This window comes from Sciurus vulgaris, assembly GCF_902686455.1.
Source record: "Sciurus vulgaris genome assembly, chromosome: 18".
NCBI lineage: Eukaryota > Metazoa > Chordata > Mammalia > Rodentia > Sciuridae > Sciurus > Sciurus vulgaris.
Genome location: NC_136479.1, coordinates 33,023,546 through 33,046,378, shown reverse-complemented (window position 1 = coordinate 33,046,378; position 22,833 = coordinate 33,023,546). Strand labels below are relative to the sequence as shown.

At 53.8% G+C, this 22,833-nt stretch overlaps 1 protein-coding gene across 1 annotated transcript in view; it reads right to left on the bottom strand.

Moving 5' to 3' along the window:
• The window catches only part of ZAN (zonadhesin), a gene marked incomplete at its 5' end in the record, with an annotated part of 37,583 nt that extends 15,214 nt beyond the window's left edge, over positions 1–22,369 (bottom strand). Inside the window, 27 exons of the mRNA XM_079121995.1 lie at positions 792–968; positions 1,266–1,360; positions 1,695–1,806; positions 2,167–2,347; positions 2,548–2,795; positions 3,484–3,625; positions 4,901–5,103; positions 5,721–6,085; positions 6,423–6,554; positions 7,095–7,240; positions 7,483–7,607; positions 8,110–8,226; positions 8,396–8,537; positions 11,566–11,750; positions 12,799–13,662; positions 14,136–14,220; positions 14,427–14,698; positions 15,239–15,367; positions 15,463–15,541; positions 15,972–16,063; positions 16,376–16,540; positions 18,916–19,068; positions 19,748–19,835; positions 20,044–20,315; positions 20,508–20,654; positions 21,092–21,105; positions 22,293–22,369. Coding sequence (XP_078978121.1) covers positions 792–968; positions 1,266–1,360; positions 1,695–1,806; positions 2,167–2,347; positions 2,548–2,795; positions 3,484–3,625; positions 4,901–5,103; positions 5,721–6,085; positions 6,423–6,554; positions 7,095–7,240; positions 7,483–7,607; positions 8,110–8,226; positions 8,396–8,537; positions 11,566–11,750; positions 12,799–13,662; positions 14,136–14,220; positions 14,427–14,698; positions 15,239–15,367; positions 15,463–15,541; positions 15,972–16,063; positions 16,376–16,540; positions 18,916–19,068; positions 19,748–19,835; positions 20,044–20,315; positions 20,508–20,654; positions 21,092–21,105; positions 22,293–22,369 — 4,807 coding nt within the window. The remainder of the gene's footprint in view (positions 1–791; positions 969–1,265; positions 1,361–1,694; positions 1,807–2,166; positions 2,348–2,547; positions 2,796–3,483; positions 3,626–4,900; positions 5,104–5,720; positions 6,086–6,422; positions 6,555–7,094; positions 7,241–7,482; positions 7,608–8,109; positions 8,227–8,395; positions 8,538–11,565; positions 11,751–12,798; positions 13,663–14,135; positions 14,221–14,426; positions 14,699–15,238; positions 15,368–15,462; positions 15,542–15,971; positions 16,064–16,375; positions 16,541–18,915; positions 19,069–19,747; positions 19,836–20,043; positions 20,316–20,507; positions 20,655–21,091; positions 21,106–22,292) is intronic.
• Between the last annotated feature and the right edge of the window lie 464 nt (positions 22,370–22,833).

Genomic DNA, 22,833 nt, shown 5'->3' with positions numbered 1-22,833 from the left:
TAAATCTTATGTCATGTATGTTTCTTTTCTTTTTCTTTTTTTTTTTTTTTTTTAAGAGTTTTTGCGAAAGAGAGGAAGAAAGGGGGCAGAGCCTGTAATTCCAGCTACTTGGGAGGCTGAGGCAGGAGGATCCCAAGTTCAAGGCCAGCCTGGGCAATTCGGTGAGACCCTATCTCAAAATAAAGTGAAAAGGGCTGGGAGTGTGGCTGAGTGGTAGAGGACTTGCCCAGCACGCAGGGGGCCCCAAATTCAATCCCCAGTACTTTAAGAAGAAAGGGGGCAGAGAAAGGGAACAGAGCCGGCCCAGGGACAAAGGAGGGCAGCTGTAACCACCAAATAAAGGCAGAATTTCTTTTTCTTTTTCTTTTTTTTTTTTGGAACCAGGGATTGAACCCGGGAGCACTTCTTAACCACTGAGCCACATCCCCAGCCCTTTTTTTATATTTTTATTTAGAGACAGGGTCTTGCTAAATTGTTTAAGGCCTCACTAAGTTGCTGAGGCTGGCTTTGAACTCCTCATCCTCCTGCCTCAGCCTCCGGAGCTGCTGGGATTACGGGTATGCACCTCCACACTTGGAAAAGCAGACATTTTTCATGAGGAGAGAATCAGATGGCGGAGGCTCCGGTGCAGGGAGACCACTGGGCAGGGCTAGAGAGGCGAGGCGGAGGGGAGAACAGAGCGAGGCCCCACGTGGGCGTGAGTGCTCTGAGCAGGTCGAAAGGCAGAGTTTGGGAGAATGGGGCCTGGGGGCTTCCTCTGGGCTGAAAGGGCAGGTGGTAAGGTCACTCACGGCAGAAGGAGCTGTTGCGCCAGGCGACGGCATGGCCAGTCAGGGCACACAGGGACGCGTAGGTTTGCAGGGAGTGGCAAAGGGCCACGGTGCTGCCCTTGGTCCCACACTGGCCATACACGCAACTGGAGAAGCTGGCCTGCGGGGGCACAGCCCGATGGCACGGGGAGAAGGGACCTGGAGGAAGCACAAGGTGGGAGGGCAGGGGTGAGCAGGACTGCGCGTCTTCGGTGGAGCTAACTGGACATTCCTTTCCATCGAAACCTGGGTTTATTGGGAAATGCTGGCTAAGACACAGAAGAGGCCTGGTCAGCCATGGCTCCCAAGAAGGTGATGCTGACCAGGCCACCGGGGTTGTCTGCCTCCCAGACTCCATTGTTTCTAGTCTGACGCTTGCTCCTTGCCTGACCCGTCTGCCTCCTCGGTGTCCAGTCCCTGGGGCAGAGGGGAGGGCAAAGGGCCGGTGTGTCTTACCCTGCGGGTCCACCAAGATGGCACAGCTCCTGTTCCAGGTATCTGACATGCTGTTATATTGGCAGCTGGAGGACATGCCACCCCTCAGGAAGCAGCTGAATAAAGGGAGGAAAGGACAGGCACTTAGGACTGAGAAAACGTCCCCCAAACTGAAGCACATGGGAACGGGAACCAGGAAGAGGTCCAGGAGAAGAGAATTAAATGGCACCCTCAAGTAAGCCAGGCACTGCAGCAGGAAGGAACAAGGGGAGCTGGCTAGGAGAACTTCCTAAGAGGAGAAACCCAGCCAGGGACAGTGTCCGGGCAGGAAGGAGTGCAGCAGAGAGGGAACGGGGATACGCAGGGGCCAGATGCATCCAGGAGGCCCTCTGAGATTTCCCCCAGTATCAGCTCCTTCTGATCCCCTGCCACGCCCCCGCTGCCGCTCACCCAGGTTCTGAGTCCTCTGTAGACTTCCAGGAGGCCCCCAGATATATGGAGTTGCCTATGGGCCGCCTATCTGGGCGCAGGTTGTCATCTAAGCTGTTATTGTTGTAGTTCCCTGCAGGAAGAGGCAGTTAACAGGCAACAGAGGCACGGGCGCACCCAACTCCAGGGCCACCGCCTTCCCAACCAGAAGGGGAGGGCCTGACTTGATGCACGCTCTGCACACCAAAGCTGACCCTTTCTTCCACTTCTCCAGCTTGTCTGACCCCAGCTGATCTGACCCGTGCTTAATGACCCCTTGGTGGGTCCACCTGGGAAGTCCCCGCTGGCTTATCACTTCTTTTTGCTTCCCAGTGTCCTCAACTGATTCGTCAGTTGACACTTGGGACACCTAATCTCCATGTGTAGGTAGGCCAAAACCTGACTGCAGTGCCCACCCTGTCCCAGTTTCCCCACAGTGGCCCAGGGAGCTCACCACACAGCCCACAGAGCTGGCCAGCATAGGAGGAGGGGACTGTCACCTCCACCAGATGTTTCCCATCGTAGCGAACCTGAAGCCCAAAGGCTGTGTAGAGCAGGATAAAGGAGCCACTGAGCCTAATGATCACCTGGCCAGCCAGAGGCCACATGGGTAGGGACATCCGATAGCCGTTCACCTGCAGAGGTGGGGGATGCAGCAGGGGAGTCAGGAATTTGGAACAAAAATCAAATGATGGCAAAAACCTGGGAGCAGGAGCGGGTGCTGGATGTTTGGGTGGGGCGAGTCCAAGGAGGAGGGGTCCCGGGTCCCCCAGGGGCTCAGGAGCATGCTGACAAGAGGCACAGAAGAGGGACAGCAGGCCCGGAAGGCACTTACCACAACCCTGCGACCTTTGATCAGCGAGATTCTGAGGTTAAAGATCTGCACATTGACGGCTTTGACGAAGGACAGTTCCAGGTTCCCGTCGCGGATCTCGTTGATGGTGCTCACAGCAAAGTTGTTCTCTCGGGAACCCACCGTGCAGGGGCGGACCAGGACGTAGGCACAGGTGCCCATGAAGTGGTGCAGGGCTCCGTCAAAGGTCAAGTAGTGGGGGTCACCCGAGGCGCTGCAGGTGGCCGCCCCTGGGGGGAAAGGACAGGGATGGGAGTCTCGCTGCCCCACGCCCGGGAAGCCCTGACCCAGGGCTGCCATCTTGGTGAGCCGGGGCTGGTAGGGTGGTACCTACAGCCCCTCCTTGAACCTGCTCTTTCTCAGGATGCCAAGGAGGGAGGCTACCCTCCCCAACTCCACTCTGAACCCTGGAAGATGGGGCTCTTGCTCTCGGAAACTGCCTCCCAGCTGGGGATAGTTTCCATCTGTAATGTTCCCCAAAGGCCCCTGTTAGAGAGGTGGTCCCCAGCTTGGAGCTCTCGGGAGGTGGTGGAGACGTTCCAAGGCGGGGCTGGAGGGAGGTTTTAGGTCATTGGGGGGTGCTCTGGAAGGGGATTCGTGGGACCCTGGTCTCTTCCTTTTTATTTTCCTTCCTGTCCCAGCCCTGAGGGCAGCAGTGCTGTGTTCTGCCACATACGCCCCACCATGACCAGTGGCTTCCCCACAGGCCCAGAATCTACTCAGTCAACCGACTAGGGGCTGAAACCTTCCAAACTGTGAGTCAAAAAACCCCTTTCTCTTTATAAGCTGATTTATCTCAGGTATATGGTACAATAATGCCAAACTGACTAATTCACAGCCCCTGGAGTCCCAGCCCCCTGGGGAAGCTGGGGTCTTTTCTTGCTTGAGGCCCCTGCTCACCTCCCCCCAGCCTCTCACCTTGGGCGTGGCAGCCATAGGTGCCGTCTCGGAGGACACAGGCCTCCTGGGCCTTACAGTTCCAGGGCTGGCAGTGAATTCTGCGGTTGTTTTCACAGATACAGAACTCCGTGCAGCCTGGTTTGTACCACTGCTCCCCTAACTGAGGAAAGAAGAGAGAGCGGCTTTCCCCAGGTCCCACACAAGAGCCTCCAAAGGCTGTCTGCTCACAGGGCATGCCCCCTTTCAGAAGCTCTCTGCCTAGCTGTAATAACCTGGCGATGGCTCAGGGGTGGAGTGGCTTCCTCATGTATTTGCTCACTCACTATTTTGGCTGAGCTGTCTGTGTACGGTGGGAGGTGTTAGGAATTCAGTAATGAACCAGATGGAACATGATCCTGTCCCCACGAAACTCACAGTTCAGTGAGGGACAACACATGTAAGTCAGTCAGCTTGTGGATACACGACTCCAATGTGATGTGCATCCAAGCGGAACCGCCAGGGCACCCAGAGACAGCTTCCCACCACGGTTACCACCCATAAGCGCTTGCTGCGAGAATCCTGAGACTTTGCTTATCAGGAAGGCTTCAAGGAGGAGGGAGCATTTCAACAGTGCCTCAAGGGAGAAGAAGGATCCCAACAGGCAGAGGCAGAGCAGGGAATCAAAGGGGCTAGGGCAAAGGTCAGTGCGGTTCCGGGGTAAAGTGCCTGCTTAGTGTTCACAAAGTGCTGGGTTCGATCCTCAGCACCAAACGGGACAAAAAGAAGGCAAAGCAAGGCTTGGACTGAGAGCATTCATGGACTCAGCCTGGAGCAGAGCCACGGGGGCGGCCAGGTGAACATGATGTAGAGGTTATTCTGGAGACCGGAGAGCCATGGGCAGTCCTCTGGTGGGGGCTGGGCAAGGGAGAGCTGGGTTGCAGTGCTGCTTCTGAGAAGAGTGAAAACAGGTGTGTAGACAGAGAGACCCAGGCTCTTCTGCAGAGAAGGACCCTCGGTCCAGGCAAGACAGCATTTGAAAAGAGCACAGAGGAGACAGAATGACTCAGGACGTCAGAGGATAGAAAATCTGGGCAAAATGATCAGCAAAGTGGCAGCTGAGAGTGGCAGCAGGGATGATCGGAGGGGACAGAATGGGGTGGGGTGGGTCTCAGACTCTGAGAGGCACTGTGGGAAAGGACTAGAGCTGAAGAAAGAGAAAGGGAACTTAGAGGGATCTGGGGTGTCGCTCAGCGACAGAGCACAGGCAAGACCCTGGGTTTGATCCCCAGCACCACAAAAAAAAAAAGGGAAATTAGATCAGGGACAACATTTCCCTAACCTCAGCCCTAAAGCCTCTGGCTCCCCGTTTCCCTGCTTGCTCTCCCGGCCCCTCCCACTGGCCCAGGAAGCTGCACTCTCTGGCCGCAGGGCTCAGAGGCCCACCCCAGCCGCTCACTTTGAAGTAGGTTCCAGAGTTGTCGAGGCACCCGCACTGGGATGGAGGGACACACTCAAGGCCACTGAGGACAAAACCCTGGTTGCACTCGCAGGCCTCCACACAGTGGTCTGGGCAGGTCTTGTCAGAGAGTTTCGAATGGCAGGTGTCGGGACATGCATCCGCACACAAGGAGTAAGTGCTATTGGCTGGACAGACCAGGGCTGTGGAGGGACACGCTCGGGTAAGGAGACAGACGAGACCCAGGGAGGAAAGGGAAGAATGTGCTTGGAAGTCCCCAGCTGGACAGGCACTGGCCAATCCTGAAGAGAGTGACATCAAAAAGCTAGACTCAGGAGCCCGCTGACCCTGGGCTCTGGAGGGCCAGCTGTCTGTGCTAAGAGGTGGTCACCTAGGTGTGACCGTGGGCTTCCACGGAAGCAGACTGAGCCACAAAAGAGCGGCCTCAACCACGCTGCTGTGTAGACATGCCCCAGGTGAGCACATGGGTGCCAGGCAAGCAGGGAGAGGCCTGGGCCAGGGATGTGTCAACTCTGAAGCAACTTCCCAGAGAGCCAGCCACCCCAGGAGCTGTGAGGCAGTCTCGTGCCCTTCTATCTCAGGTCTGCCCATCTCAGAGCCCTTTCAACACACCTGCACACGCCCTGTGTGGCATCAGTAGCTACAAAGCCTTCTGAGTTTGCTAGTGACTGTGCGATTTTCCCAGGGATGTTCCCGACCGTGCCCACTGCCTGACCTCATGCGGAAGCGGGAGGTTAGTGCATCCCAGGCCCGTGTGAATGCCCTGTCTGCATCCTCCTGGTTTCCAGTCACAACTCACGGCAGAACTGGGGTCTCCTCCAGGGCTTCACAGGATAGCCAGCATGCTGGCAGGCCGCGGTCATGAACGACAGATGGATACAAAGCATGAGCTGGAAGCCCTGGAAGTTGCACATGTCATACATGCAGTTGTCAAAGAAGGAGGAGATCTTCATGTGAAGCTGGCATTCCCTGAGGACAACGCCCAGGTCAGAGGGGAGGAGGGGGCAGGATTTCCCAGCCTCCACCTTGGTGGACCCCTGCCGCCTTCCTCCATACTCAAACACTCCATGGGAGCTGACGAGCTGACCACAGAACTTGGACCCTGATACGGTATTCCGCAAGTCTCGGTCACAGGTTGAGGGACGTTTCTCGATCTTCTGGCACCTGAAAGAGACCCAGTCAAATGCTGAGGCCCCAGGCTGGCTTCCCCTTGGGGCCCTAAGCCATTAGTCAGCAGACCTGAAAGAGAGGGTCCTAGAATGCAGAGCCCAGAGGAGGGGGGAAACCTGGCATCTCCAGGGAGGAAAAGAGAAAGGGGTCTCCCCATGTTGCCCAATCTGGCCTTGAACTCCTGGGTCCAAGCAATGCCCCCGCCCTTGCCTCCCCAGCAGCTGGGACTACAGGTGTGCGCCATCACACCTGGCTCTGGTTGATTTTAAATAGGACCAAAGTTAGAGGGGAGGGGAGGGGATGCCCGGGCCCTCCAGTGGGGTCTCCTCACTCCTTGTCGGTCTGCCAGCTGTTCCCCAGCTCCTCATCGTCCTGAGCTGGCCTGCCATCTGGCTTCAGGTTGTCATTGCTGCTGTCCCCATCATAGTTTCCACAGAAACCACAGAGTTTGCCTGAGTACATGCTGCGGGACCCAGGAGAAGGAGGAGCATGAAGGGGTGAAGGGCCCTCGTCAGTCATCGCAGGGGAGGGGATGATGAGCTGCAGGCCCTGAGCCGGAGGCTCAAAGGGATGGAGAGGTACCTACGCCCGACATGGGTGGCATGCCAGGCGCACGAGATCCCCACGCCCTCATCCAGAGCCAGCCGACTCCCTCCAGCCCCATCGGCTCAAGCGCCCCAACGTCTGGTCACAAAACGCCCCTTGCTGGTCCCACACCACTCCGGCTCGCTCTTGGTCTAAAAAGTCTGTCCTTCCCTCATCTGTCCACCTGGGGAGCCACTTTTCCTTGAAGAATGGAATCCAGGAGAGAGCCTCAGAGCACGTGAGCAACTCCCCCTCTAGAACATTCCCAAGGCATTGAGTGTACATCCTACCATTATTCCACGGTGCGGAAACCATTTCCTTCTGTCTCCCCATCCGAAAGGAGGCCTACCACTGGAGCTAGGAAGAGGGAGGTGGATGGAGAGCCCCGGCAGGCTGCCCGACTGGGATGCTCCCTCACCTGGTCATAGTCACAAACAGCTGCTGGTGGCCATCCCATTTCACACGCAAACCAAATGATGTCTTCAGTTTCACAAATCGCCCACTTGGACGCACAACAACGCCTTTAGAAGGCATGACTGGGAGGGTGACTCGCCGACCCTTAACCTGGCGGAGGAAGGGGCAGAGAGACTGATCAGGGGGTCAAGGAGGACCCCAAGACTTCCTGTAGCCACAACTGCAAGGTATGCCGTTCTTCACAGCATCCTCACAACCTCTCCCACCGCAGCAGCTTAGAGCTTCACCATCCGTGCTTTCTTTAAGCCCCTCCCTGCTAGGGCTGGCCAGGAGGAGCAGGCCTTGGTCAGATCCAGTTGCCCCAACAGGGGTGGGTGGGGGATGGGGCTCACCAGTGTTTGTCTGCCCTTGAGCAGAGTGACCGTGGTCTCAGACAGGATCACGTGGACTTTGCTCAGGCAGGTCAGTCCTTTGGGTCCCCATTCCTCATTCTTGGCTAAGACCTTGAAGAATGTGTCTGGGTGGGGAAAGGGCTCACTCAGTAAACATTTCTTTGCTTTGTTTTTCTTTTTCCAACCCAGGGCCTCGCACATGCTAGACAAGCCACCCTCCCACTGAGCCACACGGAGCTGGTCAGCTGCGGTGCGAGGCCTGGGCCGTGGGTGAAACACGCCACGCCCCCTTCTGGAGGTGCCTGAGTCCATTCTCCGCAGAACAGTCTGCGCCCCTGCGGGTTCCTTGTGTGCCGTGACCCCCCGGCTGTCTGGGCTCCTTCAGTGGTCTCTTCAACAGTGACTGCCACTGTGTCACTGGGCCCTCCATAAGCGCTGGCCACACTGCCTTTTCCCCAGGAGCCTGGGTCTGAGACTCCTGGCGCTGGGGTGGAGGCTTCCACCCTTGCCTTGCAGAGGCCCTTGCTCCACAATGGCTTCTTCCTCTCCCTGGCTCCCAGCCCTGCCCTGCTGGCCACCTCTGTGCCCCCTGGGGCCCCTCCTCTGACTCAGGCCCTCAGGACCTACTTGAGGAATTTCTGCAGGGCTGAGTCAAGACATAGGTGCATTTGCCTGAGAAGTAGATGTGCCTCTCGTCAAAGGTGACATAATGAGGGTCGCCATAGACCATGCAGGTGGAAGTGCCTGCAGAGGGAAGAAAGCAGGACCCAGGATGCTGCTTCGACTGCCCGGCCAGGCTGGACCCCACACCCCAGACCTCCCATCTGGTGACACACCCCAGCTCCTCTGCTCCAGAGAGAACTTGGGATCTCGGTGTCACACTCATTCTGACAGCATGCAGGGAGGAACTCACCATAGGGGTGGCATCCATACTGGCCATCCTTCAGCTGGCACACCGTGTGTGAACCGCACTCAGAGATCTGGCACTCCAAACGGCTGCCAGGATGACATCGGCAACTTTCTGTGCAGTTGGGGCTGAACCACTCTTGTCCAACCTGTGAGCAAGGGATCCAGAGTCATGGCTCTTAGAGACTCTACCTTCTCCACCTTACCCCAACAACGTTCAGAACTAAACTTGCTCGCACTCCCTCTTCCCACCACAGGACATTTGCATGTGCTGTTCTCCCATCCTGGAAGGCTCTTCCCTCTCTAACTTTCCTCTTCCTTCTCCTTCTCCATCTTGTGTGTGTTTGTGTGTGTGTGTGTGTGTGTGTGTGTGTGTGTGTAGCACTGGGGATTGAGTTCAGGGTGCTCAACTACTGAGCTACCCAGCCCTTTAATTTTTTATTTTGAGACAGGGTCCTGCTAAGTTGCTGAGGCTGGTTTGAACTTGTGATCCTCCCAGCCTCCCAAGTGGCTGGAATTACAGGCGTGTACCACCCTGTTAACCCTCCCTGTCTTTCAAATTCATTCTTCTACAACCAACAGAGTTCAGCTCAAGAACAGCTTTCTAAGAAAGATTTCCCAGACTCCCTGATTAGGTCATCCTCACATCTCTGGGGACCTTTCTTCCAAGGACTTCCCACAGTTGTGCTTTTATATTTCTTTTGTGATTGTTCAATTATAAGTGCCCCAGGTGGGGACTATGTCTGTCTTTACACACCATTTTGGCCCCCAAATGTGTGTTCACAATAGAAACCCTCATTCAATAAATACTTGCTAAGCCAGGTGTAGGGGTGCATGCCTTTAATCCCAGAAGCTCAGGAGGCTGAGACAGGAGGATTGCAAATTCAAAGCCAGCCTCAGCAACTTAAGCAAGGCCCTAAGCAACCCTGTCTCAAAACAAAAAGCAAAAAGGCTGGGGATGTAGCTCAATGGTAAAGTACCCCTGGGTTAAATATCCAGTACCCTCCCCCAAATTAATAATAAATAAATAGTTGCTGAGCAGAAGAGTCAACCAAGGCCCAATGTCCCTCTAAATGTGAGAGCGTTAGAAGGACAGGGAGCTTGCCCTGTTCACGGTGACTCCAATGCCAGGTGGGTAGAAAGCTCTAAATAATGGACACTTGCTGAATGCATCCATGCCCTCCAGGGGCAGAGAACAGAGACACTTGATGCTGATGGTCATGATGATCTTTCTGCCCAGGCCGCCACTGAACCTAGTCCTATCACTGACTTAGGGGGCCCCAGGAGAAAGCAGCTCCTGGAGAGAGAACTGAGTGGAGCTCTGACGCCAACGGGAAGAACACCTGGAGCGGAGAGGAAGCACCAGGCATGAATGAGCAGCTTAATGCACTTTAATTAACAGGCTGCATGGGATATTTATCATGAATTGTTAGTAATAATAATAATGACCGTTTACTAAGTAATTTGCATGTGTCAGGATCTAATTGCATCGTCACGACAATCTTATGGTGCACACTTTTATAGATATGGAAACAGGTTTAAAGAGGTAAATTTGCCCGAGGTCGCCCAGGGAACAAACGCTGGAGTCTGGGTGCAAGCTCTGCTTGGCCTGGCTCTAGACCTGCCAGTCACGTGGCTACTGAGCTCTGGAAACATGGCCAGTCCACCCTGACATATGCTGCCGGTGTAAAACAGACACTGGATTTTGAAGATTTCGCATGGGGGTGGGGGGAACTAATATCCACCATCTCATCAATAATTCTTCCCCCCCCAGGGCAGGGGTCAATGTCAGGGTCCTGTACATATAAGCATGTGCCCTCCCATTAAACCACACCCCAGGACTGGGGATATGGCTCAGTTGGTAGAGTGCTTGCCTGGCCTTGGGTTCGATTCCCAGCACTGCAAAAAAAAAAAAAAAAACACATACCCCAGCCCTAGTAAATTCTTCATTGATTAAGCACTGTACTGGTAATACTTGGAACTGTGTACAGGAAGCCCTCCATATCTAGAGGTTCGCAACTGCATTTGCAACTAACAGAGCATGAAAGGTCATTTAAAAAAAAAAAATTGCATCTGTACTGAATGGGTTCAGACTTTTTTCTTCTTGTCATTGTTGCTTAAACAATATCTTCTAGCAACTATTTACATAGCATTTACATTGCGTCAAGTATTATAAATAACCTAGAGATGATTCAAACAGCCCAGGAGGATGTGCACTGGTTTGTAAATGCTATGCCATTCGTATCAGGAACTTGACATGGGCAGGTTTTGGAACTGTCTTGGACCAAGTCTGTCCTGGATACCAAGGGATGACTATAGCCTATTGGAAGGAATCTCATCTTTTTCTGTGGGCTTTTCCTTTTAAATTTATTTTTAGAAATTTCCCTGGGCTGGGGATACAGCTCAACTGGTAAAGTGCTTGCCAACATGCACAAGGCCCTGGGTTCAATCCCCAGCACTGCAAAAAAAAAAAAAAAAAAATTCCTTTATGCTTTTTTTTCCCCCTGCCAATGGTGCTGGGGCTCAAACCCAGGGCCTTGTGTGTGCTGCCACTGAGCTACACCACCAGCCCCATCCCATACGCTTTCTCATGGTGGCTCCATAAAATGACCCATGTGCCATTCCTACCGAACAGCTCTGGCCCACCGCATGTTCCCTCCAGAGCTTTATTCTAAGCCGTCTCCCAAGCCAGACCCTCAATTCAGGGAGGCGAGAACAGTTAGCAGCTTCTGTCTTTTGAGTCTATTGAGATTTCAGGATTTGCAAGTTTCTTTGGCAGAAGAGAATTCTAGAACTCTTGCCGTGTATTTTTGTTGTTGCTGGGGATCAGCACAGCCTAGCATCACAGTGTGCCCAAATGGGCCCTTCCCCAAGATTTATGATATGAACAGAGAGGATCATCAGAAACCACAGGCGAGGGCCGGGGGTGTAGGTTGGTGGTGAAGCAATTGCCTCGCTTGAGTGAGGCCCTGAGTTTGATTGCTAGCACCACAAAACCAAAATAACAACAAAACACAAGTCGAATGAAGGACTCTGCCACTGTGTAGCCGCGGCTCTGAGCTGACCCCTCGGGAGGATCCAAGTTCATCTCCTGGCGGCGGGGGGCACAGAGGCAGGGAGGACCCAGGTGTTCCGCCATCAGTCTCCCTCGGGGGAATCGGCATCTTGGGGACTTACCTTGTAGTAGCTGTTGCCATAGAAGCAATCGCAGGAAGAGGCATTGATGCACTGGTTGTTACTAAACAAAAAGCCAGGGTTACAGACACAGCCTGGCTGGCAGAGCACATCACAGTTGGGTTTGGGGTTCTCGCAGGATGCAGGGCAGGCACAGGATTCATAGTGGGACCCTGGGGCGCACTTCACTAAAGGCAAAACACAGCCTCATCAAATCTTCACTCTGGAGTTGTTCCCAGGGCTTTTCTGTCTCACCCCGACCCCTGAACTCAAGTTCCCCTCTAAGAAGTAGGCCCATGTTGTCCCACCAGCAAAAGGAATACGCAGCTACGACATGGATAGACCTTGAGGACATCGTGCTCAGTGACAAAGCCAGGCACAAAGGCCCACAAAGGATTCCATTTGTGAAATGTCCAGGCCAGGCAGATCCAGGGATACAGAAAGGAGATTCGTGTCATCAGGGACTGGCAAGAGGGGATGAGGAGTAACAGCTAGAGGGTATGGGGTTTCTTTCTGGGATGAGAAAAAAAAAAAAAATGTTTAGAATAAGAATGGAATACTGGTCTGGGGAGATAGCTTAGTCGGTAGAGTGCTTGCCTTGCAAGCACAAGGCCCTGGGTTCGATCCCCAGCACCACAAAAAAAAAAAAAAGAATGGAATACGGGGGGCTGGGGGTGTGGTTCAGCAGTGGAGCACTTGCCTAGCGCGTGGGAGGCACCGGGTTTCATACAAATAAATCAATGAAACAAAAGTACTGTGTCCATCTATAATTTAAAAAATTTAAAGAGAAAGAATGGAAGACTAGTTGCACGACCTTATGAATATGTTCCAAGCATGAAATTAAACACTTTAAAAGGATGAGGGGCCAGGAATGTAGCTCAGTAGTAGGGCGTATGCTTAGCAGGTATGAGGTGCTAGGTTTTAATTCCCAGCATCCAAAAAATATGTGTGTGTGGGGTGGGGGGTGAGTTGTAGGGCATAAAAACTACACCCCCATTAAACACAAGGAGGACAGGAAGAGAGCCAAGAGCTGGTTCCCACCCGCCTCCACCCACCTGCCCGGTGTCCCTCCGGCTCTGGGGGCACTCTGCTGAAGTTGCCATCTTTGGAGAGATGGGACTAGCCCATCTTCCTGCTAAGAAGGCAGTTTTTCCACAGGAAGAATCCCTCTCCCTGACTGTCCTACTCGCTGCCTCTTATTTTCAACTCCTTGGCCCAGGTTCCGTCCCCACGTACCTGTGGTAGTTCTGGGGGTTGTGGTGGTGGTGGTGGTGGTAGTGGTGGTGGTGGTGGTGGTGGTGGTAGTGGTAGTGGTGGTGGTGGTGGTGGTAGAGGTTGTGGTGGTGGTCGGGGTGGTGGTGGTCGGGGTGGTGGTGGTCGGGGTGGTGGTGGTCGGGGTGGTGGTGGTCGGGGTGGTGGTGGTCGGGGTGGTGGTGGTCGGGGTGGTGGTGGTCGGGGTGGTGGTGGTCTTGTGAATGTGTGGAGGCTTCAGCAAGACTGAGGGTCCAGAGGGCAATTCAGATGTACTGGGGCAGGATTCTTCTGTACAAGCTGTGGGCTTTTCTGTGGTCTCAGTGGGTTCCTCTGTGGGGGTGGTGGTCTCCTCAGTGGGTTCAGTGGGTTCCTCTGTGGGGGTGGTAGTCTCCTCAGTGGGTTCAGTGGGTTCCTCTGTGGGGGTGGTGGTCTCCTCAGTGGGTTCCTCTGTGGGGGTGGTGGTCTCCTCAGTGGTTTCAGTGGGTTCCTCTGTGGGGGTGGTGGTCTCCTCAGTGGGTTCTTCAGTGGCTTCGGTGGGTTCCTCTGTGGCAGTGGTGATCTCCTCAGTGGGTTCCTCTGTGGGGGTGGTGGTCTCTTCGGTAGTTTCGGTGGGTTCCTCTGTGGGGGTGGTGGTCTCTTCGGTAGTTTCAGTGGGTTTCTCTGTGGGGGTGGTGGTCTCCACTGTGGTTTCAGTGGGTTTCTCTGTGGGGGTGGTGGTCTCCACCGTGGTTTCAGTGGGCTTCTCTGTGGGGGTGGTGGTCTCCACCGTGGTTTCAGTGGGTTTCTCTGTGGTTCCAGATGATCCAGTATATGAAGCCGGAGATGTGGTAGAAAGTCCTGTTGGTACTGTTGTTACAAACAAAACAAAGCCTTGGAATTCACTCAAAATCATACCACCCCCCACGCCATCATTCCCTTCTCACCAGCTGGAGTGGGTGGGCTCAGAAGGACCCACTCTCCTTCCACTCCCAACCCCCAACTTCACTACTTAACAAACACTCAACACACAGCGCTCCCAACATACACCTGCTATTGTGCCAGGTTCGGGAAACAAAAATGAATAGGAGGCGGAAAAGTGACTCGGCTACAGGTCTTGCCAGTAGGATCACTAGGGGAGGAGTTCTGGATGCAGCCCCAGAGATCATGGCGTCAGACACCTTCACTCAAACAAGCATCCTGACCGTATGAGGACAGTAGAGGTGGGAAGAACAGAGAAACCCACATCCGCTGTGTGAGACCTTGGCACAAAAGGACTTGCTAGCCCAAGGTGGTCATCCCAGGGGGTGGCACCCTTCCTGGGGCCTCGAGTTTCATCTTACCTGGACAGGAACCTTGATTGATCGCGACGAAACCCACAGCAACAATAAAAGCAGGGTTGCTTCCCCGGACAGCCTCAAAAATCAGCTGAAGTGACAAATGAAAACAACTCTGCCAGGCTCATCCTCTGCCAAAATGTCACCTTGTTGGCCCCTCCATGGTCCAACCCACCCCAGGCCCTTCCTTCATCTCTTCTCTGCTCCCTTTCCACCTTTTCTCAGTCCCAAACCCAGCCCTGAACCCCTTACCACGCACCACGCAGACACACACAGGGCCCACTCTCCACCTCTCACCTGCATGGGCTGTCGACGTCCTGAAGAGATGGTGACTGAAGCATTCAGCCAATCAGGGCTCTGAGACCCAACGCGGTTCCACAGAGAAACAGGAGAACTGCCGGCAGGGCTGCCCAGCAGGAGTATGAGTGTAGAGCCCTCTCCAGTGCCAGCCATGTGGTAAGAAAACAGCACACAGACATCCCCAGGGGCACAGAAGGGCCGGCTCATCAACCTGACAGACTGCCCCGCCTTGGAGAGCTTGTCCGCCTCAAAGTAGACAAAATGATCGCCTGGGCAAAAGAGGGGAACGGGCAAGATGAGACGCCCACCCAGGACAAGTGGACTTGCTGCTGTAGCGATTCCTGGCTTTCCCAGTGGGCATCTGAGCAAGCAACCAAACGCCCCACATGATGGCATTTTTTCCCTGCTCTCTTTGGATTTCTAATTGGAGAATACAGAAAAAAGCCAAAAAACAAAAAAACAACAACAACAAAAAAAAAAACCCAGAAAAACCAAACCTGCAGCCCAGACTCCATTGCTGGCAGCACCCATAAATGTCTTGGCTGAGATACGAGAGAGTAGGTTTTGAAAGCTGAGACTTAATGAAGCGGGAGGTCTAGATTTCTTAGGGAATTTCAGTAATCGCACAGTTATGAGCATCCTCAACTGAGTCTACTCCGTCACCTCTTCAGCCCTGGGCCCCACAGCAGTTTCCCAATAAACACTGCTGGTTGATCTTCACCACCTCCAAGGTCCTCCATCAACTGCAGATTCAGCACTACATGGAGTTCAGAGGTCCTCGATCTCTTCACCTTGATAAGAGGACTCACCCACAAGGCCTTTGACGTTGCTGAGAATAGTTTTACTTCCCCAGGACCAGCGTCCGCCATTTTCGGGTGTGTGGGTCCAGTCACAGAAGGGATGGGCTCCGTCCTCAAAGTCGCACTGAGGAAAGCTGTCTAGTAGGTCCAGAGGGAGGTTTGAGAAACTGGGGCAGTGTTCCCTGTCCCTACCATCCCCAATTCCAGGGGGCCTCCCAGGGCCCTGCGCTCACCCCCACAGGGAGCAAGGCTGACTGCGTCCACTGCTATTGCTGGCTCTGGGATCTTTCCAAACACACCCACCACAGCAAACTGAAAAGAGAGAGAGAGAGAGAGAGAGAGAGAGAGAGAGAGAGAGAGAGAGAGAGAATGGACCTGGAGTAAGTACACAGGACAAACTCTCACCCGTCCAAAGCTCGGTCTGATCATTTTTTTGGAGGGGGGTGGGTACTGGGGATCGAGCTCAGGAGCACTCTGCCACTGAGCCACAGCCCCAGCCCTACTGTGAATTTTACTTAGAGACAGGGTCTCACTGAGTTGCTTAGTGCCTCACTTTTGCTTAGGCTGGCTTTGAACCCACAATCCTCCTGCCTCAGCCTCCCTAGCTGCTGGGATTACAGCATGGGCCACCGTGCCTGGCTCCAGATCTGATGTTATTTCATTCAGAGACCCAGACCCTCTGTTCCTGGTGCTTTGCAGGTACCTACCATGTGCAAAGACCTGACCCCTTGCTCCTCTGTACCTGTATCTGTCCTGGTCCTGTATAATTGACAGAAATAGGTTGCCAGTTGGGTCCAGGTTGTCCTGAAAAAAGCGTGTGTTTCCGGATGCTGCCTACAATGGAAAAATAGGCGAGAGAAGTGAGTTTAGAGAGACTGAGAAATGACTTCAAATCTAGACTCAGAAGGATGAGTTGCAGAAAGAATATTTAAGCAATGTCGCCCCAAATGCAAACTATTATCTCTCCCTCTCCTGGCACATTTATCTGTTTTTCTAGAATCCAATGTCCTTCTCATTTCCACTTCATGGAAAATCTCCCACATACCCTAGACCTTGAGACATTCCTCCTCCCCTCCCCCTTATTGCCTCATCGACCCAACCCTCGGAGATGATCCAGGTTGGTACAAATTCATTGCCCCCGCTAACCCAAGACCGAAGCGTAGACCAGGAGGGCTGCGCCAGGAGACCGGTTCCGCAGGATGTAGTAGAAAGAAAGGGTCAGACAGCCGGTGGAGCGGCTCGGGGGACTCAGGAGGGAAGATTTCTGTCCCGGCTTTGCATTTTTGGGGTCCAGTAGCATGTAGAAGCCACCTGTGAAAGAAAAGGCCTATAAGGTAGGATGGTTGGTGTTGAAGTGGATATGACGCAGGAGTAGTAGGACCCCACGTGAGATGAGACTTGGTCCTGGGGAACCCTAACAGCCACCGGAATCAGGCAGCGCTGAGGTGGGCCCACACCCGCGTCACGACTGGCTGAGGCCTCGAACCCTCCCTGGAGTGCTTGGACTAGGTAAGGACGTGGTGTTGCCAGAGGAAACACGGGCACCCTCCCAGAAGCAACCTCTGAAATCCCGTCCTGGGGGTGCTGACTGCTTGCGCCCTCTTTTACGCAGCGGATCAGCACAAGTTGGGGAAAAGGCTAGTCTGAGGCCGCAGGGCAGGCAGGTCCCCACCCCACGCCCCTCCGCTGCCAACTCAGGCAGCCAATCAGCCTGGACTTCACTCCGTGACGCAACTAGCAGCGGGGAGAGGGAAGCGGCGGTAGACGCGTGCGGACCGCGCATGCGTTCATCACGGTCCCACTGCCTCCACCTGGGTGAGCGCGGGTGCCCCCGGGCTAGGCAAGGCGCGCGGGCTTGGGGGAGGCAGAGGAGGAGGCTCAAGTGGAGGGAAGAGGCTGGGGAGGGAGAGAGGAGAAAAGAAAGGAAACAACTTTAAGGAAAGGGAATGGCAGAACTGAATGAGAAAGCAAGGAGCCAAGAGAAACGGGAGAGGAGAAGAAATTTAAAAAGAGAAAGAGAGAAGCCAGGTGGGTCGTGCACGCTCGGGAAGCGGAAGGCAGGAGGATCTCGAGTTCAAAGCCAGCCTCAGCAACTGAGACCCTGCCTTAAAAAAAAAAAGGGGGGCGGGGGGACGTGGCTCAGTTGCAAAGCACCCTCATACCAAAAAATGTAAATAAAGAAAAAGAAATAAAATATATCTATACTCTATCTATATGGAAACAGGCAAGATGGAAGAGAAATAGAACTAAAAGAAAACCAATCAGCGCTTATTGAAACTGCCCAAGTGCTGAGGGATGCAAAGGCGAACTGGCAGGGGGACCCTCCAAGGACTTCGATGAAGATGCGAGTGAGGGATTCTCAAGATCTGTCTAGAAGGCAAGCTTCAGGCAGCAAGAAGAGATCTGAGGAACGAGGACTTGGAGTGGACACTTAGGAAGCTGGATGAGGGAAAGGTGGAGAAGAAAAGAAAATGTGGAAATGATCAGGCGGAAGGAAGGAAGGGACTGAGAAGAAACAAGAAGCGTAGACTCAGAAAGGAAATGAGGGCCCATCATCTCTGTTTGACCTATGAAGCTGGGTCCTGAGGGCTGGGAAATGTGGACTGTGTGGAGAAGATTGAGGGAGGAGATGAGAGGGGAGAGAAAAGGAAGGAGTGAACAGCAGAAAGAGGGAGAAAAAACCCAGGCAAGAGAACAGAGAGGTGATGGGAAAAGAAGCATGATATAGCGATGGATGGAAAACAGGAAGACTGTGTTGCTGGATTCCTGCTCAAGCCTCAATGTCCTGGGTTGGCTACCCTTGTGGGTTCTCTTCAGTGGCTTCTCAACACAAAGTGAGGGGACCAGGCTGTAGCTTAGTGGTCGAGCGTTTGTCTAGAGTGTGAGAGGCCCTGGGTTCCATCCCCAGCACTACAGAAATAAATAAAATCAGATCAAGTCACGCCATTGCTCCAAATCCTGCAAAGGCTCCCCATTACACGGAATAAAGGCCACAGTCCTGACAATGGCCTTCGAGGCTCCACATGATCTGCCCTTCCTGTGATCTGAGCTCATCCCACTACTCCAAATCCCTTCTTCCCCCTTGGCCTGGGATACCTCAGGGCCTTTGCATGGCTGGCTCCTCTGCCTGGAATGTTCTTCCACACTCCCAATATTTTCATGCCTCATTCCCTTAACTCTTTCAAGTGTGTTCAACTGTGACCTGTTGAGACCTATCCAGGTCACCCTAGTTAAAATTCACAACTTTCCTACCCTTGAACTTCTAATTCCTTCCCTTATTCAACTTACTTTTCCCAAAGCACTTGTCACACCATAACTATGTAATTTACTTCTTTGTTTTGATAACTCTCTCCCCTTTCCCCACCAACACCACTCCCTCTCTGTTTTGCATACTAATTTTCAAGGACCAAGACACTGCCGGGCACATTGTAGGTGCTCAGTAAATATGGAGTGAATGAATGAAGGAATGAAAGGTGCCAGGAAAGGAGGTGAGAGCAGGCTATGCTGGATCCACCAGATGGAGCTAGTGGGGAAGGCTGGGGTGCTCGGAGCATACTTCTTACTGTGAAACCTGAGGCTTGAGGCTGCCTGGGTTCACCTAGAGGGTCCCAAGGCAGTTATTTTAGGGTGTGCAGAGGTCGCGAGAGCCCAGAAAGCCCAAGGACGGAAGCATAACCAGTACTCACTCCCAGGACTGGAAAAGTCATCATTAGGTCCCACGTCCTGCTTCCCTGATGACCCCTTCTTCTGTGTCCACTTGGCCCCAGAAGCAGAAGGGATCCAGCTCCAGCCACAGAGATCATTTAGAGTGTCAAAACTGCACATTTGCATCATGCAGACTGAAGGTAGAGAAAGGAGGCAGTTCAGAAAGGGAGGCCTCAGGCTGGAGTCTGAATTCTGAGTTCCAGTCTCAGTCCTATGATGAGCCATGCAGGCTTTCCAGCCAGACTCGGCCCCTCGCCTATGGGTCGTGATCCTGACACAGGTAAGTTAACCTGTCCAAGCCTCAGTTTTCTCATCTATAAACTGGGAATGACAGTGCCCATCTGCCTCCTGGAGTTGTCAATTAGATCACGAGCGTGGACCATTTCCTTAGTCCCTGTGCTTAATGAGTGTTGATTCCTTTCACCCAGCTTCTGGAATTTTCCTTTTCTTGAATGTTCTCCCCTCCAACCTCTACTGTCAGTTGAGAGGGCTAATACTGCTTGGATCATGGTGGTAACCTTATGTCCAGGTTTTCTTGGAAGGGAGGGCTTTCTAAGGTGCAGGACTTTCAGTGCTAAGATGGGGACAGCCCAGGGAAAGCCAGGCTGGTTGGTCACTCTAGACGAGGTAGCCCCACAACTCCACGTTAGGAGAGCACCTGGCTACTTTGGGAATCAGAGGTGTGGGGTGAGGGAGCAGAAGGAAGACATCACCCTTGGCTCGTGAGAAACCCGGGTCCTGGGTGCTGAGCCAGGAGAGATTTGCAGGGACCAGGAAGAGAGAAGCCTGGGAGAGGGAGGAAGAGGGACTCACTCCGATTGCAGGTTCCCCGATGGATAGCGAGGGCGTCCAGAGAGATGTCCAAGTAGGGAGTGTTGCCCCTCATCCCCTCAAATGTTAACTGCAGGAGGGGAGACAGGCAACCCCTGATTCTGTGAGTCTCTTGGCCAGGCCTCCTGTCCCTTTGCCTTTAACTCCTGATTTCCCTGAGTTCAGATGGATGGGACCCCACACCCCCTCCTTGCCACAGCCCGCCCTCTGGGCCCTCCAACACCCATGGCACCCCCTCTGCCCCCACAGATGGCCCTTGGGTCTTCCCTCGGCCTCACCCAGCTAGGCAGGTTGAGTCCTGCGGGCACGGCGACAGAGGTGGGTATCCAGGACGGGCTCTGGGTATTTGTGTGCTTCCAGAGCAATTTGGGGCGGTTGCTCTGTTTGCCCATGAACAGCAGCAGCCGGAGCCAGGAGCCCCAGGACAGCCCGAACATGTGGTAGGCGAAGCGCACGCAGAACGGGCCTGGCTCCCAGAGGTCGGGGCTGCGCAGGCGGGCCACTCCGCCCTGACGGAAGTTGTTGGAATCCATGTGCAGGTAGTAGCCCTCTGGGGGAGGCGGAGCCCAGGATGCTGAAGCCTTGGATCCCCAAGGCTTCCCACCCACCCCTGCTCAGATCCCAGGTGTGCCAGAGACCCCAGCAGCAGCCTCTCCCTTCATGCATCTGGGCCCATGCCCACCTCCTGCTGCCCCCCCATCTGCACTCCCTAAATCTGAGGCTTTCCCACACGCCCCCTCACCTCCATTAGGGTACCCCCCGGGGGGTCCTGTGGTGCCAGATGGGGAGGGACCATTTGCTCGAGTCCAGTCCCCATCATCGGTGAACTCTTGGGACCAGTCACACAGGGGTTTGGAGCTATCCTCAAAGTCACACTGGGAGAGAACGGCTGGGGAGAAAGAGCCTCTGTGAGGCCTCAGAGAGGGCAGAGGGCAGAGGGCAGAGGGCAGGGGCCAGACCACAGCGCCACGGGGAGATGGAGGTCAGCAGGGTCACTAAACTTAGAGAAGGCTGTCATTAAGATTGGGGGTCCAAAGCACAGATTTGGAAGACATCTCTTCCGGGAGAAATTCAGGGCTGGGGAATGGGGTGGGCAAAACCACAGGGTCGAAGGTCATAAATGGAGGCTCTTGCAGGCAGGCTGGACTCTGCTTCTCCACGGTTCCTTCTGCCCTCTGTCGTCCAGCGCGGCCCTGTGCTCATTTGCCCCATGTTTACTCCATCACCCTGCCCCGAGGACGCCCCAGGCGGCCACCCCTGAGCTAGTGACGGGCATTCAGTCCTGGGGAGGGAGAGGAGGCCTGGGTCATCCGGGTTCCAACTCACAGTTGTCCCTTGGGCTGCGGTGAGAAACCGAATTCAAATCCAGGGGCTTCTGTGTCCTTGGGATTGATTTGGAAAAAGCAAAAATATCACTCTTGTCGTTATTGAGAATTAGAAGACTCGTGAGTTCGCGGAGGGGTCATTTAGGGATTTTTTTTTCCTCTTTTTCCCTGTGGCTTGTCAGTGTTTATGTGTATTTTCTTCTTTAAGATTTCGGGAAGGTCACCCACAGCCTCTTCCCCTCTTCTCCATCTCCTAAAAATCAGGCCTCCTCTAGCTCCTCCCATCCCAGCTGGCTCTCTCACCCCCGAGGTCACCTGCTGTTATGTGTCCCGCTGGGGGCAGACCAGGCTCCCGTGTATGGGAAAGCTCACACAGTGTCTGGGTTTCACCCTGAGGTCTCCTTCCTTTGGGCTGAGGTCTCTCTCTCTCTCTCTCTCTCTCTCTCTCTCTCTCTCTCTCTCTCTCTCTCTATATATATATATATATATATATATATATTTTAATTGGGCAACAAAGATGCTCCCTGATCCTTCCTCCTAATCTTACCCATTGCACAGAGAGGACCCTGCCCCACATAGAATAGCCCTCTTTTCTTTGTTCAAGTACAGCTTGTTCAAACCCCACCTCTCCGCCCCCACCATAAGCCCCGACACCACATCAGCCATCTTCTTTTTTTCCTCCCGGTACCAGGGATTGAACCCAGGGGTGCTTAATCATTGAGCCACATCCCCAGCCCTTTCTATTTTTTATTTAGAAACAGGGTCTTGCTAAGTTGCTTAGGACCTCGCTAAGCTGCTGAGGCTGGCCTCAAAATTGTGATCCTCCTGCCTCAGCCTCCTGAGCCACTGGGGTTACAGACATGTACCACCACACACAGCACCAATCATGACTTCTTGAGGCCTTCCATTTGAAGTCTCACCTGTCGTCTGGGCCTACTCTGAGTTCTGTCTGACTTCAGAGGGCCTGACTTGCCTGTCCTCTCCCGGCTCGATCTGTCTCCCCTGCTCTGTACCCTCCTTAGTTTCTCCCCAGTTCCTGGCTCTGGGGCTAAAGGATCGGTGCTCTTCGGTTCATAGGTTAACCTCTCCCCATCCCATCAGGCTCCCTGCCTCCCTCCCAGGCCTCTGCCTGCCCCTTCAGGGTTCCTCAGAGCCACCCCAACCGCCCCTTGGCTCATCACCCACCTCTGAGCCCAGCTTACCAGACAGGGGCGAGCAAGGGACCCTGGCCCCAGGCAGCCCCCGCCAGCAACACCAGAGTCCAAACTGGAGGAGCCATAAGGGACCTCAGAGGCTGCCCTCAGGGGAGAGAGGAAGGGCACAGTGAGGAGACCAGGCCACTCTGACACCCCCTGGCCCTCCTCCCTTGGCATTCGGAGGAAGCCGTGAAAAACCGACAACAGAAAACAAGAGAAAGCCCTGAGAAATTAAAGTTACAAGTTGAAATTAAAAATCCAATAGAAGAGTGATAAATTGAAATCAAAGGAAAATAAGAGGTAAAGAAAGAAGAGAATCTTGGAGGAAGAATCTGAGAAGTCTCCCCATCCAACAAAAATAGTTCAAAAAGCGAGAACAAAGGAAAAGAAAAACACCCAGAAAATGTCCCGCCAGTGAAATACTCAAGTCCCTAGATTAAAAGGTGCCTAAGTAGGATGAATGCAGAGACCCAGGAGAGGGTACATTGGGAAATTTTAGAGTATAGGGCGAAGGGAAGATCCGAAAGACTTCCAGCCGGAAAAGAGC